Source organism: Salmo salar, chromosome 29 (assembly GCF_965601325.2).
Source record: "Salmo salar chromosome 29, fSalSal1, whole genome shotgun sequence".
Lineage (NCBI taxonomy): Eukaryota > Metazoa > Chordata > Actinopteri > Salmoniformes > Salmonidae > Salmo > Salmo salar.
Window position 1 is genome coordinate 33195001 of NC_138319.1, and position 21050 is coordinate 33216050.

Genomic DNA, 21050 nt, shown 5'->3' on the forward strand with positions numbered 1-21050 from the left:
CATAGAAGGCCTTTCTTGCCTTGTCTCTGAACTAGTTCACAGCTTTGTGAAAGTTACCTGGAGCACTGATGTTTAGGCTGAGGTATGTATCGTTTTTTTGTGTTCTCTCTCTCTCTCTCTCTCTCTCTCTCTCTCTCTCTCTCTCTCTCTCTCCTCCCCCCTCTCTCTCTATCTCTCTCCTCCCCCCTCTCTCTCTCTCTCTCCATTAATAGCAGGCTCTAGTATCCTGGGGAGAAGAGAACAGACAGATGGCTCATAAAAACATCCCTCTTCCCAGTTTACGCTTTCTGGCCCTGGCCTGCACTAAAATTCCTTTATCGTTGTCATCCTCCGTCTTGGCATTGTGGGTACAAATAGCAGAATAGTCTCCAGGATATGTTGATTTGCCTGGGAAGCTTTTACAACTTGTAGTCTATGTCTGGCATAATGGGAGCTATGATAAAACTGTTTTGAGCAATACCGCTGATACCGCTGACTGGAAGCCTTTACATTTATTACAACTATGGGTGACTATCTGATTACAGTTGGAAATTAAAGAAAGGCTTTTCTTTAAATAGAAAAAAAAATTGTGTGTGAGACAGAAAGTGAAAGACACAGAGAGAGAGAGACATAACCCATATTTATGCTTATTTATTTTCCCTTCGGTACTTTAACCATTTGTACATTGTTACATCACTGTATATATACATCATATGACATTTGTAATATCTTTATTCTTTTGGAACTTTTATGAGTGTAATGTTTATTGTTCATTTCACATTTGTATATTATCTACTTCACTTGCTTTGGCAACGTTAAAATATGTTTCCCATGCCAATAAAGCTCCTTGAATTCAATTCAGAGAGAGAGAGAGAGAGAGAGAGAGAGAGAGAGAGAGACAGAGAGAGACAGAGAGAGAGAGAGAGAGAGAGAGAGAGAGAGAATATATCACCTCTCTAATTGGTTACTTCCTTGTCTCTAATCACCCCATGGGCTGTGCTTCACCTGATGCCCGTAGAAATAGTCCCTCCTCAATCTGCTAGAAAACCTAACCCCAAACTTGAAACCCACCCACCACCACACAGGGTTCATGTCTTGAAATGAGGTTCAGAGAGGTGTATCTGTTCAATTCCCACCACACAGGGAGACAGGGACTGACTCCGTTTTCATCTTGGAATGGGGACTTGGAATGGGGTTCATCTGGCAAGGAGGCCTTCAGGGCCCAAATTGGCATTCCCAAGATAATGGGATAGTAGTAGTACATTTGTGACAGAGTTAAGGCAGCTGCAGCCAGAAGTATCTGTGTGTGTGTCTGTGTGGTGCGAGTGTGTGTGTCTGTGTGGTGCGTGTCTGTCTGTGTGGTGTGAACATACAGCCACCAGGGTAGTGACAATCAAATCAAATCAAATGTATTTATATAGCCCTTCGTACATCAGCTGATATCTCAAAGTGCTGTACAGAAACCCAGCCTAAAACCCCAAACAGCAAGCAATGCATGTGAAAGAAGCACGGTGGCTAGGAAAAACAATGGTAAGATACTGCTGCTGTATATGAATATTATTTATATATATATATTTATATCCATTTAGCAGAAATGTTAGTGAATTAGCTTTTATTGTTTGAAAAAAAATAACAGATTGGTGTGTTTTTTTTACTATCTAATCATGGCATGGGTTTGTTTATGCAGAAGGCGAGGTCAGTACAGGTGTATTAAAGCTGGGACCAAGAGACTGAAAAACAGTTTTTATCTCAAGGCCATCAGACTGTTAAACAGCCATCAATAACACAGAGAGGCTGCTGCCTACATACAGCCTTGAAATCACTGACCACTTTAATAAATGGATCACTAGTCACTTTAATAATGTTTACATATCTTGCATTACTCAGCTCATATGTATATACCGGGGGTGAAACGATTCACAAAACTCACGGTTCGGTACGATACGGTACAGTGGTGTCACGGTTCGGTACGATACGGTACAGTGGTGTCACGGTTCGGTACGATACGGTACAGTGGTGTCACGGTTCGGTATGGTACGGTACAGTGGTGTCACGGTTCGGTACGATACGGTACAGTGGTGTCACGGTTCGGTACGATACGGTACAGTGGTGTCACGGTTCGGTACAATACGGTACAGTGGTGTCACGGTTCTGTACGATACGGTACAGTGGTGTCACGGTTCGGTACGATACGGTACAGTGGTGTCACGGTTCGGAACGATACGGTACAGTGGTGTCACGGTTCGGTACAATACGGTACAGTGGTGTCACGGTTCGGTACGATACGGTACAGTGGTGTCACGGTTCGGTACGATACGGTACAGTGGTGTCACGGTTCGGTACGATACGGTACAGTGGTGTCACGGTTCGGTACGATACGGTACAGTGGTGTCACGGTTCGGTACGGTTTCGATACATCGACAAAATAAATGCCTGAGAAATATGTAATTTGTATTTAGATTTTCCATTTATTATAATAGGTAACATGGGTAGCTTGAATTCCCAGGAGCATAAAGAAACAAAGGGACAAAAAAAACAGCAGTGCCTGCCTTATAACATGAAACAAATTGTCATTTAAAACAGAGTGTTTAGAGTGTGTAGAGTGTGTAGTGTTTAGAGTGTGTAGAGTGTGTAGAGTGTTTAGCGTGTGTAGAGTGTGTAGAGTGTGTAGAGTGTGTAGAGTGTTTAGAGTGTGTAGAGTGTGTAGAGTGTTTAGAGTGTTTAGAGTGTGTAGAGTTTGTAGAGTGTTTAGAGTGTGTAGAGTTTGTAGAGTGTTTAGAGTGTGTAGAGTGTTTAGAGTGTGTAGAGTGTGTAGTGTTTAGAGTGTGTAGAGTGTGTAGAGTTTGTAGAGTGTGTAGAGTGTGTAGAGTGTGTAGAGTGTGTAGAGTGTGTAGAGTGTTTAGAGTATGTAGACCAGCAGCATATATCAACATTAAGTCACATAGCAGTGCCTTCAAAAAATGGGACCACTTCAGACTAGTTAGTTGAATATTATTATTTTTTTTTAGCAGATTTTCAAGTTTTTCTTAAAGAAGATTAGTCTATCCACATGATCTGCAGTGAGCACTGATGGGCTTGCTGTGACAATGTCAGCCGTTGTTGGTGAATACCCTCTCTCTCGGGACAGAGGTCCCAGTCACAGCCAGGTAGCGCCTTGTTAACATGGCAACATGAGGGTATATTAACTCTTTGTTCTTCCACCATCTAAGTGGATCAGCATCCAGGGGAATACAGTCCACTTCCCTGTATGAGGTCACCTCCTCCTCCGTGACCTTGACCTTTGACTTGGCTCCCTGCTCCTGGGTTGTGAACAACTCCCCAAAAAGCTCAGCCATGGCGTGCTTCTTTTCTGGAGGAGAATCCCAGTCGTCTCTGGAGAAGTGTTGGCTCCTGTGGGATCTGTGGCTTGACCCTGCAGAATTAAATTAGATGAAAATTACTATCTCTGAAGTAGCTTTAAAAATATGATTTGTTGTGAGAAATATATATCAGACACTATTATTACAATTACAATTATTACTTCAGAATTAATTGTTAAATCACTAATGAATACAATTATAAATGTCACATTAACAAAATAAATACAATACCTGTTGTATATTGGTCACAATCTCTGCTGTGAGTTCATTGTAGACTCTCAGACGAGCAGCAGCATCCAGGTGCAGTAGAGACTTGAACCGGGAGTCCAAAGCGGTGCTCTTGCGTAAGAAGTCTTGGACACCAAGGTCAGCATATCTAGGCTCCAGGTTAACTCTGATAGCAGTCTTGACATCCCTTACTGCGGGTTCATCTTCATCAGATGCCACCATTGATTTCAGGATCATTGTTTTCATAGGCAGGACCATGGAAACTAATGGAATGCTCTCAGTGCAGATCAGTGTTGTGACTGAGAGGTTTACACACTTTGATAACTTCCTCTGCTAGTCTTGTCATTTTCAGACAAAGTCACAATATCTTTGACATTCTTCCTCACAGCTTGATCAGTCAGTGTAGAATACACCAACTTTCTGCTCAAGCTATCTCTCAGCCATGTGATGGCTTGAATTCCATCTAGCAGGGACATCTTGGATTAGTTTGTGGTTTGGCAGCTCCAGCATCTCCTGTTTTATCTTGAAAACATGTGCAGCAGTTGTGCTTTTATGAAAGAAGGATACCAGCTTCCTGATCTTTGCTAGGAGGCGAGAGATTGGATTCGCTGACATTGCTTTTTGAGATGTTAGATTAACAATGTGAGCAAAGCATCCTATCTGTGGCCCCAATCCAGCTAGAGCAACTGCATTTACAATATTTCTAGTGTTGTCAGTGGTTACAGGAATCGTTACATTATCCCTCTCCAACTTCCACACTGCAACTACCTCCCTTAGCTCTTCCCCCAAGTTTACACTGGTGTGACGACTCTCAAGGGGACGTGTTTGAAGGACATGGCTTTTTATCTCCCACTCTGCCGTAATGGAATGAGCCGTTACAGTAAGGTAGCTCTCTGTAGCTCTAGATGTCCAACTGTCTGTTGTTAGGAGCAACAGACCACGTTTCTGACAACTCGCTCTCAAGTTGTTCTTTTGTTTTTTGTATAAGGCAGGTATTCACGTCTGGGCAAAAGTTGCTTAAAGACAACTTTATTACCATGCAAATATTTTTCCCACGTTAATTTATACGTCATTGGTTTATGCAATAATATTTTTTTTTACAATGATATATATATATTTTTTGTTTTAATTTAAAAAAAAATGTAAATACAAAAAATATTCCTAGCTATAATATATGATTAATGTATTGTTCGGTTCGCAGTGCGAGGAGAGGAGTGGAGAGGAGAGGAGAGGAGAGGAGAGGAGAGGGGAGGGGAGAGGAGGGGAGAGGAGAGGAGAGGAGAGGAGAGGGGAGAGGAGAGGGTAGGGTAGGGTAGGCGAGGAGAGGAGAGGAGAGGAGAGGAGAGGAGAGGAGAGGAGAGGAGAGGAGAGGCGAGGCGAGGCGAGGCGAGGCGAAGGCTTTAAAGGATATGGGAACAAAGGGGCGTTCTATGTTTAGATTAGATAACGTAAGCAACAGGTTTTCTGCTTGGGCGAACTAGCTAAACGATGGATATAGCGTAAAAAAATTGACAATATTTTGTGTCGAAAGAAAGATCCAGAAAAACACCTTTTTAATGTTAATATGTATTGTTGTGTATACTAGTGTGTATTTTAATGTGTATATGGATGTGTAGTTTAACGTGTACATTATATTTTGATGTGTAATGTGAAAAACAAGAATACATCTTAATGTGGACTAATGATGTGTAATGTTTTGCTGATCTAATTATCCAGATATTCCTATGGAATTTTACATTATAATGTATGCGACAAGTTTCTAGTGCTTTGTTTTATGAACACAGTTAATAGGATAACGTTGTATATCATTTTGATCAGCTCAGATTCATGACTATTCACATGTGCATATCCTTTTGATTAAATATTGCAATTATTGGTCTTATAACATTTTCAAAAATCAGCATTCTGACAGCTTGTTGGGCACCTTCTGACTAAAATTAGTAGTTTTAAAAGTGGGATTAAAATGGATTTCATTGTAAACAAAAAAAACATGTATTTGTAAAAAACTAATCTAAAAATAAAACGCATAAATATAGTTAAGTATTCAAACCCTTGAGTCAATACATGTTAGAATCACCTTTGGCAGCGATTACAGCTGTGATTCTTTCTGGGTAAATCTCTAAGAGTTTCCACACCCGGGAATGTGCGACATTTGTCTACTATTCTTTGCAAAATTCTTCAAGATCTGTCAAATTATTTGTTGATCATTGCAAGACAACCATTTTCAGGTCTTGCCAATTAATCTCCCAGTGTCTGGTGGAAAACAGATTGAACCAGGTTTTCCTCTAGGATTTTTATTGTGCTTAACTCCAATTCATTTATTTTGTATCCTGAAAATTTCCCCAGTCCTTAACGCTTACAAACATACCCATAACATAACTATTTATCTGTCTGGAGATACAACTCACCACTATAACTGTTCCTCTGTCTGGAGATACAACTCACCACTATAACTGTTCCTCTGTCTGGAGATACAACTCACCACTATAACTTTTCCTCTGTCTGGAGATACAACTCACCACTATAACTGTTCCTCTGTCTGGAGATACAACTCACCACTATAACTGTTCCTCTGTCTGGAGATACAACTCACCACTATAACTGTTCCTCTGGAGATACAACTCACCACTATAACTGTTCCTTTGTCTGGAGATACAACTCACCACTATAACTGTTCCTCTGGAGATACAACTCACCACTATAACTGTTCCTCTGACTGGAGATACAACTCACCACTATAACTGTTCCTCTGTCTGGAGATACAACTCACCCCTATAACTGTTCCTCTGTCTGGAGATACAACTCACCACTATAACTGTTCCTCTGTCTGGAGATACAACTCACCACTATAACTGTTCCTCTGTCTGGAGATACAACTCACCACTATAACTGTTCCTCTGTCTGGAGATACAACTCACCACTATAACTGTTCCTCTGTCTGGAGATACAACTCACCACTATAACTGTTCCTTTGTCTGGAGATACAACTCACCACTATAACTGTTCCTCTGTCTGGAGATACAACTCACCACTATAACTGTTCCTCTGTCTGGAGATACAACTCACCACTATAACTGTTCCTCTGGAGATACAACTCACCACTATAACTGTTCCTCTGTCTGGAGATACATCTCACCACTATAACTGTTCCTCTGGAGATACAACTCACCACTATAACTGTTCCTCTGTCTGGAGATACAACTCACCACTATAACTGTTCCTCTGTCTGGAGGTACAACTCACCACTATAACTGTTCCTCTGGAGATATAACTCACCACTATAACTGTTCCTCTGTCTGGAGATACAACTCACCACTATAACTGTTCCTCTGTCTGGAGATACAACTCACCACTATAACTGTTCCTCTGGCTGGAGATACAACTCACCACTATAATTGTTCCTCTGGAGATACAACTCACCACAATAACTGTTCCTCTGTCTGGAGGTACAACTCACCACTATAACTGTTCCTCTGTCTGGAGATACAACTCACCACTATAACTGTTCCTCTGTCTGGAGATACAACTCACCACTATAACTGTTCCTCTGTCTGGAGATACAACTCACCACTATAACTGTTCCTTTGTCTGGAGATACAACTCACCACTATAACTGTTCCTCTGTCTGGAGATACAACTCACCACTATAACTGTTCCTCTGTCTGGAGATACAACTCACCACTATAACTGTTCCTCTGGAGATACAACTCACCACTATAACTGTTCCTCTGTCTGGAGATACAACTCACCACTATAACTGTTCCTCTGTCTGGAGATACATCTCACCACTATAACTGTTCCTCTGGAGATACAACTCACCACTATAACTGTTCCTCTGTCTGGAGATACAACTCACCACTATAACTGTTCCTCTGTCTGGAGGTACAACTCACCACTATAACTGTTCCTCTGGAGATATAACTCACCACTATAACTGTTCCTCTGTCTGGAGATACAACTCACCACTATAACTGTTCCTCTGTCTGGAGATACAACTCACCACTATAACTGTTCCTCTGGCTGGAGATACAACTCACCACTATAACTGTTCCTCTGGAGATACAAGTCACCACTATAACTGTTCCTTTGTCTGGAGATACAACTCACCACTATAACTGTTCCTTTGTCTGGAGATACAACTCACCACTATAACTGTTCCTCTGGAGATACAACTCACCACTATAACTGTTCCTCTGGAGATACAACTCTCCACTATAACTGTTCCTCTGGAGATACAACTCACCACTATAACTGTTCCTCTGGAGATACAACTCACCACTATAACTATTCCTCTGTCTGGAGATACAACTCACCACTATAACTGTGCCTCTGTCTGGAGATACAACTCACCACTATAACTGTTCCTCTGTCTGGAGATACAACTCACCACTATAACTGTTCCTCTGTCTGGAGATACAACTCACCACTATAACTGTTCCTCTGGAGATACAACTCACCACTATAACTGTTCCTCTGTCTGGAGATACAACTCACCACTATAACTGTTCCTCTGTCTGGAGATACAACTCACCACTATAACTGTTCCTCTGGAGATACAACTCACCGCTATAACAGTTCCTCTGTCTGGAGGTACAACTCACCACTATAACTGTTCCTCTGTCTGGAGGTACAACTCACCACTATAACTGTTCCTCTGGAGATATAACTCACCACTATAACTGTTCCTCTGTCTGGAGATACAACTCACCACTATAACTGTTCCTCTGTCTGGAGATACAACTCACCACTATAACTGTTCCTCTGTCTGGAGATACAACTCACCACTATAACTTTTCTTCTGTCTGGAGATACAACTCACCACTATAACTGTTCCTCCGTCTGGAGATACAACTCACCACTATAACTGTTCCTCTGTCTGGAGGTACAACTCACCACTATAACTGTTCCTCTGGAGATATAACTCACCACTATAACTGTTCCTCTGTCTGGAGATACAACTCACCACTATAACTGTTCCTCTGGCTGGAGATACAACTCACCACTATAACTGTTCCTCTGGAGATACAACTCACCACTATAACTGTTCCTCTGTCTGGAGGTACAACTCACCACTATAACTGTTCCTCTGTCTGGAGATACAACTCACCACTATAACTGTTCCTCTGGAGATACAACTCACCACTATAACTGTTCCTCTGGAGATATAACTCACCACTATAACTCTTCCTCTGTCTGGAGATACAACTCACCACTATAACTGTTCCTCTGTCTGGAGATACAACTCACCACTATAACTTTTCCTCTGTCTGGAGATACAACTCACCACTATAACTGTTCCTCCGTCTGGAGATACAACTCACCACTATAACTGTTCCTCTGTCTGGAGGTACAACTCACCACTATAACTGTTCCTCTGGAGATATAACTCACCACTATAACTGTTCCTCTGTCTGGAGATACAACTCACCACTATAACTGTTCCTCTGTCTGGAGATACAACTCACCACTATAACTGTTCCTCTGGCTGGAGATACAACTCACCACTATAACTGTTCCTCTGGAGATACAACTCACCACTATAACTGTTCCTCTGGAGATATAACTCACCACTATAACTGTTCCTCTGTCTGGAGATACAACTCACCACTATAACTGTTCCTCTGTCTGGAGATACAACTCACCACTATAACTTTTCTTCTGTCTGGAGATACAACTCACCACTATAACTGTTCCTCCGTCTGGAGATACAACTCACCACTATAACTGTTCCTCTGTCTGGAGGTACAACTCACCACTATAACTGTTCCTCTGGAGATATAACTCACCACTATAACTGTTCCTCTGTCTGGAGATACAACTCACCACTATAACTGTTCCTCTGTCTGGAGATACAACTCACCACTATAACTGTTCCTCTGTCTGGAGGTACAACTCACCACTATAACTGTTCCTCTGGAGATATAACTCACCACTATAACTGTTCCTCTGTCTGGAGATACAACTCACCACTATAACTGTTCCTCTGTCTGGAGATACATCTCACCACTATAACTGTTCCTCTGGAGATACAACTCACCACTATAACTGTTCCTCTGTCTGGAGATACAACTCACCACTATAACTGTTCCTCTGTCTGGAGGTACAACTCACCACTATAACTGTTCCTCTGGAGATATAACTCACCACTATAACTGTTCCTCTGTCTGGAGATACAACTCACCACTATAACTGTTCCTCTGTCTGGAGATACAACTCACCACTATAACTGTTCCTCTGGCTGGAGATACAACTCACCACTATAACTGTTCCTCTGGAGATACAAGTCACCACTATAACTGTTCCTTTGTCTGGAGATACAACTCACCACTATAACTGTTCCTTTGTCTGGAGATACAACTCACCACTATAACTGTTCCTCTGGAGATACAACTCACCACTATAACTGTTCCTCTGGAGATACAACTCTCCACTATAACTGTTCCTCTGGAGATACAACTCACCACTATAACTGTTCCTCTGGAGATACAACTCACCACTATAACTATTCCTCTGTCTGGAGATACAACTCACCACTATAACTGTGCCTCTGTCTGGAGATACAACTCACCACTATAACTGTTCCTCTGTCTGGAGATACAACTCACCACTATAACTGTTCCTCTGTCTGGAGATACAACTCACCACTATAACTGTTCCTCTGGAGATACAACTCACCACTATAACTGTTCCTCTGTCTGGAGATACAACTCACCACTATAACTGTTCCTCTGTCTGGAGATACAACTCACCACTATAACTGTTCCTCTGGAGATACAACTCACCGCTATAACAGTTCCTCTGTCTGGAGGTACAACTCACCACTATAACTGTTCCTCTGTCTGGAGGTACAACTCACCACTATAACTGTTCCTCTGGAGATATAACTCACCACTATAACTGTTCCTCTGTCTGGAGATACAACTCACCACTATAACTGTTCCTCTGTCTGGAGATACAACTCACCACTATAACTGTTCCTCTGTCTGGAGATACAACTCACCACTATAACTTTTCTTCTGTCTGGAGATACAACTCACCACTATAACTGTTCCTCCGTCTGGAGATACAACTCACCACTATAACTGTTCCTCTGTCTGGAGGTACAACTCACCACTATAACTGTTCCTCTGGAGATATAACTCACCACTATAACTGTTCCTCTGTCTGGAGATACAACTCACCACTATAACTGTTCCTCTGGCTGGAGATACAACTCACCACTATAACTGTTCCTCTGGAGATACAACTCACCACTATAACTGTTCCTCTGTCTGGAGGTACAACTCACCACTATAACTGTTCCTCTGTCTGGAGATACAACTCACCACTATAACTGTTCCTCTGGAGATACAACTCACCACTATAACTGTTCCTCTGGAGATATAACTCACCACTATAACTGTTCCTCTGTCTGGAGATACAACTCACCACTATAACTGTTCCTCTGTCTGGAGATACAACTCACCACTATAACTTTTCCTCTGTCTGGTGATACAACTCACCACTATAACTGTTCCTCCGTCTGGAGATACAACTCACCACTATAACTGTTCCTCTGTCTGGAGGTACAACTCACCACTATAACTGTTCCTCTGGAGATATAACTCACCACTATAACTGTTCCTCTGTCTGGAGATACAACTCACCACTATAACTGTTCCTCTGTCTGGAGATACAACTCACCACTATAACTGTTCCTCTGGCTGGAGATACAACTCACCACTATAACTGTTCCTCTGGAGATACAACTCACCACTATAACTGTTCCTCTGGAGATATAACTCACCACTATAACTGTTCCTCTGTCTGGAGATACAACTCACCACTATAACTGTTCCTCTGTCTGGAGATACAACTCACCACTATAACTTTTCTTCTGTCTGGAGATACAACTCACCACTATAACTGTTCCTCCGTCTGGAGATACAACTCACCACTATAACTGTTCCTCTGTCTGGAGGTACAACTCACCACTATAACTGTTCCTCTGGAGATATAACTCACCACTATAACTGTTCCTCTGTCTGGAGATACAACTCACCACTATAACTGTTCCTCTGGCTGGAGATACAACTCACCACTATAACTGTTCCTCTGGAGATACAACTCACCACTATAACTGTTCCTCTGTCTGGAGGTACAACTCACCACTATAACTGTTCCTCTGTCTGGAGATACAACTCACCACTATAACTGTTCCTCTGGAGATACAACTCACCACTATAACTGTTCCTCTGGAGATATAACTCACCACTATAACTGGTCCTCTGTCTGGAGATACAACTCACCACTATAACTGTTCCTCTGTCTGGAGATACAACTCACCACTATAACTTTTCCTCTGTCTGGAGATACAACTCACCACTATAACTGTTCCTCCGTCTGGAGATACAACTCACCACTATAACTGTTCCTCTGTCTGGAGGTACAACTCACCACTATAACTGTTCCTCTGGAGATACAACTCACCACTATAACTGTTCCTCTGTCTGGAGATACAACTCACCACTATAACTGTTCCTCTGGAGATATAACTCACCACTATAACTGTTCCTCTGTCTGGAGATACAACTCACCACTATTATTGTTCCTCTGTCTGGAGATACAACTCACCACTATAACTGTTCCTCTGGCTGGAGATACAACTCACCACTATAACTGTTCCTCTGGCTGGAGATACAACTCACCACTATAACTGTTCCTCTGTCTGGAGGTACAACTCACCACTATAACTGTTCCTCTGTCTGGAGATACAACTCACCACTATAACTGTTCCTCTGGAGATACAACTCACCACTATAACTGTTCCTCTGGAGATATAACTCACCACTATAACTGTTCCTCTGTCTGGAGATACAACTCACCACTATAACTGTTCCTCTGTCTGGAGATACAACTCACCACTATAACTTTTCCTCTGTCTGGAGATACAACTCACCACTATAACTGTTCCTCCGGCTGGAGATACAACTCACCACTATAACTGTTCCTCTGTCTGGAGGTACAACTCACCACTATAACTGTTCCTCTGGAGATACAACTCACCACTATAACTGTTCCTCTGTCTGGAGATACAACTCACCACTATAACTGTTCCTCTGTCTGGAGATACAACTCACCACTATAACTTTTCCTCTGCTCTAGCCATTTGGTTTGCATTTTCATTTTAGTCATTGAGCAGACGCTGTTATCCAGAGCGACTTACAGTAGTGAATGCATACATTTCATACATTTTTTTTCTGTGCTGGCCCCCCGTGGGAATCAAACCCACAACCCTGGCGTTGCAAACATCATGCGTTGCAAACACCATGCTCTACCAACTGAGCTACAAGGAAGGCTGTTTGCCTCCCTGTTGGGCTGTCTATCGGTGTCAACATATTCTCTGCTGTAAGTCTGTGCTTCTTCTTGTTCTCTGTCTCTTTATGTCTTATACGTTATAAAAGCCAAGCTAACAACTTAAGCTATATATCAAATTAGTACCTGTCATGTGTGTTTATTTTATTTTAAATGTAAAAAATGTCATTATTAGTAACCCCTCCACCACCCTCTTTTTCAGAGGACAAATATCTTCTGTTTTTTTATAGCTTTTTTTCTACATATACATACATTGTACATATACATTTGGCATACATATAAAGCAGTCACATAACAATAATACATTACCAAACATTAGCTCTATAATCCTGCCCCTCAGCCTTTCTCAGCCCATCCCACCTATCACCATAGACCACCCACGTTCTGTAATGTTTTACAACATTTTTTTATCTTTCTAATCGGATATTATCCACAGATTGAGAGCTAAAGATGAAAACCTTTCCTATGAGTATTATTATATTATTTATTGACTGACTAAGGCTTTCCAAATTACCCAACACTGCTATTTGTAAGGTTAATATTAAGTGCATGTTATGGTGACCAGAAACCAGCTACATAGGGGCAATACCAGAATAAATGATCTATTGATTCTATTGATGTCTCTACAGAGCTGAGATTGTTTTATGCCCCAGATATAGAGAATTCTGTAGGTGGCAAGAATTTAATATAAGAATTTCAATTGAAAAACTATAAGTGTTGAATCAAGTGTAATTTTTTTCACATCAAAAATCTCATCCCATTTATTTTGCAACCTTATTGGTGCAGCAGTCAACATTTTTGTCCTCAGATGAAACTGATATATTTTTCTATTTATGCCAGTACCTTTCATATGTGTTATCATACATTAAGTGTTCATTATTATTACAGGGCTCCAGACAAACAAATTTCCCCCAGTGTCACTGCCACCACTATCTTCTACTGTAAGCATCTTATAAAGTAATTCATAGTGTAATAAATAGACTACTGAGGTATTCAGGAAATAAGTTATTTCATCTAACACGTCCAAGTAGGAATAAATGATTCAAGATATTTTGATGTGCAGCCTAATCTAGTGATTGACATGAATTTTGGGTTGACATTTACACTATAGTGTGACTATATGTGACTTGTTTCAGGAAACTAGGCATATGGCACATGTTACCACTTCACAGGAGAGGTATTTGAACGTAAACACTTATGTTTTTTATCAAAATCATTTTTGGGTCAGCAATGCCTTCTGGAACATTTGAACTTTCATGTGCCTTAATTAATAACAAACTTGTATGTCATCTATAAATACGATAAAAAATGTTAAATTACGTGCCAAGTTGGTTTAACCAAGGAAAAAGACAGGAAACTTCCCTCTAGCCATGATTAGCTGAGATAATGGTTGGGCTGGACATGCTGAGAGATGAGTTCGGATTGGTCTGCCATGTAGCATGCGTCTGTCTTTAACATGAGCTGCTCAGTAAGTGTAGGTAATCCCTTCTAACGCGGCTTTTTTTAAAAAAGAAATCACGTAGTAGAACTGCAAAAGTGTTGCTAATGCTCTCCACTTTCTGGAGGATAATCGTGCCATGCTGATTCTCTCTGACTCTGAAAATGAATCGGACGATGAGGAAATTCAAGATTTAGGTAATAACATTTTAATTGAACCAGACATTGTAGTTTTCTGATGACAGCGATGGGGGAGAAATGGCTATCAACAGTGTTCTTGTCAAGGAAGAATTTGACCGAGTTTTGAAATCAGTGGAATACCCAGTGGAAGCAGAGTATGATAGCCAAGAATATGGAGAAAATTCTGCCGTTTGATTTCAAATATGCGGAGGGAGTCGAAAAGAGAACACAGAAGGCTGTTGTATAAAACACCTGTCTCTGGATTACATCTTCAAACTAAGGGCAAACATGACATCCGTGACAGAGAGGGAGAAGTGTTCATCTATGTATACGGGTAAGAGTCTAGCTAGCTTCATTTTCAGTTATATTACATTTCTAATTTTGTCAGAAAGTCATTTTCATTGCAAGTTAAAGGATACTTTTGTTAGATAGCTAACGTAAGCTGGCTGGCTAGCTAGCTAGCTAACGTTACGTGTATGATCTGTGTAATAATATTATTAATATCTCAGAAATCCATTTGCATTGCTAGTTATAGCCTAATGCTAGCTAGCTAGCTAACATTGAACCTAGTTGGTTAGCTTTAGCTTCATGCATGCATGATAGTAACGTTATGAGTTGGGATTATGGTTCATTGTTTAGCTAGCTAGCTACATGTAAAAAAAAATAGACTCCACCATGCAAGTAACCATTTCACAGTACTGTTTACACCTTCTGTATCCTGTGCATGTAACAAATCAACTTTTATTTGATTTGATATAGTGTGTGTTTACCAGAGACGGTAATGGGAAGAACAGCATGACCTGCACCAAAGTCAAATTATGATATAAAGTTAGGCCAACGAGACAGTGTCCAAGTTCAAAACTTCTCAGAATGCCCTGCTTTTATTTTGTCACACTCACAACCCGAAGCAATTTTCTGTAATTAGCCCGCCATTAACTTGTAAATAATTATCTTGTTGTGAGTTTATTTTCCTGTAATAATGAATACAAATTAGGTAAAGTTAAGATGTTGTCAGCTATTATATGGTAATTATTTGAACTGGCTAGCCAGCTAACTTAACATTAGCTAGCCAGCTAACAAGCTTGAAACAATTTTTATTCATTTTATTTAACTTTATTTAAGATATTTTTTTGTACGATTTTTGCACAATTTCTCTCTTATACTAATCTGTAATGAGCCTTTGGCTGATCAGTGGGCAATGGCCGGCCCCCCTACCAAAATGGACCAGACCGTTTTTCTGATAGGCAAAGAGCACGCTCTCAAAAAGAGCACACTCTACACTGTCACCTCACTGAAAACATTTCTGGGCAGCTAAAACCATGATTTGGTCAAACATTAAAGTGCAATATCCTCCTGGTTCCTGTAAGACAAGTGTCTGTCCTGCCCCGGTGTCTGTTTCACTGGGGCCTGCTGCTGTGATGATCGAGCCACTCTCAAGTCACTCTCCTCTCCCCGTTGTGCTCGATTGTTCTGATCATATTTCAAAATACAATTGAGGGAAAAACACAGCTTTGGGAGATTCTTCCCCTTGTCCCTGTCGAAGAGAGGAGAGTCTCAGCTTTCTGTAGGTATAATTTGTATTTCTCAACTCTCAACATTTAGCTCAACAGCAACTATTTTACAACCAGGATATTTGATATGGCTTTGAAACATAGAGTGGGGCACGTGAGACATTATTTTATATGGCTTTGAGGCATAGAGTGGGGCGCGTGAGACATTATTTTATATGGCTTTGAGACATAGAGTGGGGCGCGTGAGACATTATTTTATATGGCTTTGAGACATAGAGTGGGGCGCGAGACATGCACCCCGGCCTTTCTCAGGGCATAGGCCTATAGGTCTCAAGGGTCGTAGCCTACAACTGCATGTTTTTTTATGCCATTAAAAGACCTAGATGTAATATTTTTGCATTGTAATTTCAGAAAATGTCCTTATTATATCTACAGTAATAGTGTAATGATAGTGTTTAACAACATTCTTTCCCAAAAATGTTATTGGGCCCACACAAAATTGTATTTTAATAGTCCAGCATTCTTATTGGTCAACAAAACACGGGCCGTCTCTTGTTGTCGAATTGACTGGGGCCAACAAATCTCTTGTTGTCAATACAACAAATTTGACAACAAGAGATTTGTTGGACGCAGTCAATTTAAAAACAAGAGAAGGTTTGTTGTTGAATTGTTACATGTGGCACCTTTAAAAGTACTGTTGGATGAATAGCAGTGGACATTATATTTACAGTTAGTGATCTAGTTAATGTGTTTTGTATTTACACTTCATCAGGTGTTGAACCACAAAGTAATTAGCCTATCATATCAGTTAGTGTACATGAAGATGTATGTAATTAATACATTTTAACTGTCAAATATGTGACCAATCGGCTTGATTTTTATGTCAAACAATTTGAAAGTGTTTTTTACATTGGATAAAAGTAGAGACTCAGAGCTAGAAAAGGTATATCATACACTACAGTTGAGGAACAATGGGAAAGTAATTCTGTTATGAAAGTTGATAAACTTGTAAACCCACTTTTTAGTACACCTACTGGAGAGCTCCTCTTTGTCTACACCCATTCAGCATTGTTCTTAAACTTTAGCCCCACCCATCTTTTTAAGGATTCACGTGAGGCCATGTGCTAAACAGAGTGAGTACGATAGTGTACTAAACAACCAAACATTTCAAGACTAAAGGCTGGTTTATACTACGTCTATTGACATGCATGTAGACAGTTGTCACAGTGACATCCTGAACATTCTATTGTCATCCGACATCAAACTTGTCATAGGTAAAAATCTGTTGTTCTGCCCCTGAACAAGACAAGTCAGTTAAGAACAAGTTGTTATTTACAATGACGGCCTAGGAACAGTGGTTAGTGTTGGGCCAGTAACCGAAAGGTTGGTGGATCAAATCCCCGAGCTGACAAGGTAAAAATCTGTTAACTGCCTTGTTCAGGGGCAGAACAACAGATTTTTGACTTGCCTAGTTAAATACCTCTTTGGGCTAGGTGGGACGCTAGTGACCCACCTCGACAACATCCGCTGAAATTGAGGAGTGTGAAATTCAAAATACAAAAATGGTAATATTAAACATTCATGAAAACACAAGTGTCTTACATCTTTTAAAACTTAACTTCTTGTTAACCCAACTGCTTTGTCAGATTTCAAAAAGGCTTTACGGCGAAAGCAAACCATGCGATTATCTGAGAACAGCGCCCAGCATACACCAGCATTAAAAACATTTTCCAAATCAGCAGAGGCGTCACAAAAATCAGAAATAGCGATAAAATAAATGACTTACCTTTGAAGATCTTCCTCTGTTTGCAATCCCAAGGGTCCCAGCTACACAACAAATGGTTGTTTTGTTTGATAAAGTCCTTCTTTATATCCCAAAAAAAGTAAGTTTAGTTGGTGCTTTTGATTCAGTAATCCACCTGTTCCACTCGTTCAATATGCAGACAAAGGAATCCGAAAAGTTACCAATAAACTTTGTCCAAACAAGTCAAACAATGTTTCTAATAAATCCTCAGGTACCCTAATATGTAAATAAATGATAATATTTAACACGGAATGTAGTATGTTCAATACCGGAGATAAATAACGAGGTGCGCGCCCTCATCCACGCGCGCCACAAGACTACAGTCCAAATGAGAGCCCCCTTGAAAGAATACAACTACTAATTCATTTTTCAAAAAACAAGCCTGAAACCCTTTCTAAAGACTGTTGACATCTAGTGGAAGCGATAGGAACTGCAATCTGGGAGGAATTCCTTTCCTAGCGTCCCACCTAGACCAATTAACAGGTCTTTCTCATTTGTATATCAAAAATATATATTTTGTTTGTTTTTGTTTGTCAACTAAAAAATGGTTCAGCCCATATGGCATTTGCCACAATTGCCAGATGGCCAATCCGCCCCTAGTGAATCCTGTGATGCCCTGTATCTACTAATCTTTTTAAACCCTGTTCTAGTTCTAGCTGCCCCGCTACATGGAATTATATGGATAAGCTTCCCACACTCTAATGACAATGGACAAAGCTTCCCACACTCTAATGACAATGGACAAAGCTTCCCACACTCTAACGACAATGGACAAAGCTTCCCGCACTCTAACGACAATGGACAAAGCTTCCCGCACTCTAATGACAATGGACAAAGCTTCCCACACTCTAATGACAATGGACAAAGCTTCCCACACTCTAACGACAATGGACAAAGCTTCCCGCACTCTAATGACAATGGACAAAGCTTCCCACACTCTAACGACAATGGACAAAGCTTCCCGCACTCTAATGACAATGGACAAAGCTTCTCACACTCTAACGACAATGGCAGAATATGGGGGATTTTTAAACAGAGGTTTTAACTGATCCTTTCAAAGTTGGTCATATTTTATATCAATTGAAAGGTAATTTCATGACCTTCAGAAACACTTGTCAAACAAAGTTTAAAATGTATCAAGGTTTCCTATTTAAAGCAATTTATGTACCCTAGAAGTCAACGGGTCCAAATTCTTTTGACTTGAACAATCAGAGAAAGCTACCAATGCTGCACACTGCTATCACACATTTTCCGACTCCAGGGACATAGACCTTACATTTTTTTTCACTATGATGAGCCAGACGGCACAAATTTGGCGGTCTGGCTCATTTACTAAAGTGTTATGTTGTATATTGTATCTTCTGATTAGACATACTAGGGGATTTAAGGGAATGACCCTTAAAGTTCAATGTTATAACTGAGATTTAGAAGTTCAAGGCCAGTCTGCGATAGAAGTGCAGCCTAGATCTGTGTGTGTGTGTGTGTGTGTGTGTGTGTGTGTGGTGTGTGTGTGTGTGTGTGTGTGTGTGTGTGTGTGTGTGTGTGTGTGTGTGTGTGTGTGTGTGTGTGTGTAAAACATACCTGAGCACACCCGGGGCACTCGTTACCGTTCTCACAGGTCCTGCGGCGTGATTGGATGCCGCCTCCACAGGGCACCGTGCAGCGTTCCCATGCTGACCATGCCGACCAATAGACATGCGGTGGGCAGGGCAGGTGCTCGTTGCAATACCTGGGAAGGACAAAGACCACAGGGGATGAGTGTGTGTGTGTGTGTGTGTGTGTGTGTGTGTGTGTGTGTGTGTGTGTGTGTGTGTGTGTGTGTGTGTGTGTGTGTGTGTGTGTGTGTGTGTGTGTGTGTGTGTGTGTGTGTGTGTGTGAAGACAGAAGCTATATGATATGATGGGGGAACTTTACCCAGTAGTATCCCCAAGTCAGCCAATCTGTCTTTAGAGTGGTTGGCTGTAAATTATGGTCTTTTTGACATGATACACATGATACACAATCATGTCCAATCAATTGAATTTACCACAGGTGGACTCCAATCAAGTTGTAGAAACATCTCAAGGATGATCAATGGAAACAGGATGCACCTGAGCTCAATTTCGAGTCTCATATAAAAGGGTCTGAATATTTACGTAAATAAGGTATTTATGTTTTTAATTTTTAAAACATTCGCAAAGAATTCTAAGAACCTGCTTTCGTTTTGTCATTATGGGGTATTGTGTGTACTGTAGATTGATGAGGAAAACAATTATTACAATCAATTTTAGAATAAGGCTGTAACTCAACAAAATGTGGAAAAAGTCAAGGGATACTTTCCGAACGGACTGTATACCGATACCACAAGAAAAGAGAAGACTGACTAATTATAGAGAACTACTGTACAGTCCCAAGATAGACAGACAAACTGACAGAACTGACACACCAATGTTGACTCGTAAACTCCCATTTGAACAACCACATTTTAAATGACAGAAATATTCTACTTTTATGTCGCCATCAAAAGAGAAATGACACCCTATGAAAGTAGATTTACAATTGAAATCCCAAAGGCTGTAAATGCACCATATGTGTGCTCATAAGGTGTGAACATCCTCTGAGATTGATAAATGTGTGTAATGTGCATTTATGAAAACTATATTTTAATTAGTGTTAATGCATATTCCAAGTATTTTTATCTACCGGCTCTCACAGTCTCATGTCAGAATTAGACGTTCATCCATGTTTCTCAAACGTCACATTTCAAAGTTGTTCCAAATGTCACATTTCTATGTGTTTAAGGTTAAGTTTAGCCATTATGTCACAGTTGTCGTAGTGATGAGACCAAAACGCAGCAGGTATGTGTATGCTCATCTTGACGTTTAATAAATTCAAAATGAACACCAAAATAACAAAAGAACGATCGATCAACAAAACAGTCTGGCAAGGCACAAGGCTAAACACAGAACAATCTCCCACAAATGACAAACACACCCTAATATATGGGACTCTCAATCAAAGGCAAATAGACAACACCTGCCTTCAACTGAGAGTCCCAACCCCAATTAACCAAACATAGAAACAGACACACTAGACTCAACATAGAATACATGAAAATCAAACAGTGCCCAAAAACCCCGGAATACTTAAATCAAATGCCCCTTCAACAAACACACCACCCCGAACCACATAAAACGAATACCCTCTGCCACGTCCTGA

General features: G+C 40.7%; 1 protein-coding gene across 2 annotated transcripts in view; it reads right to left on the bottom strand.

Moving 5' to 3' along the window:
• Positions 1 to 21050, bottom strand: part of LOC106590611 (semaphorin-5A) — a 334049-nt gene that overhangs the window by 70267 nt on the left and 242732 nt on the right. For both annotated transcript variants that reach the window (XR_014383102.1, XM_082970801.1), the window contains exon 15: positions 19434 to 19581. Coding sequence is in view for 1 of the 2 variants with exons in the window: in XM_082970801.1 (XP_082826927.1) it covers positions 19434 to 19581 (148 nt within the window). In the remaining variant the exon portion in view is untranslated. The remainder of the gene's footprint in view (positions 1 to 19433; positions 19582 to 21050) is intronic.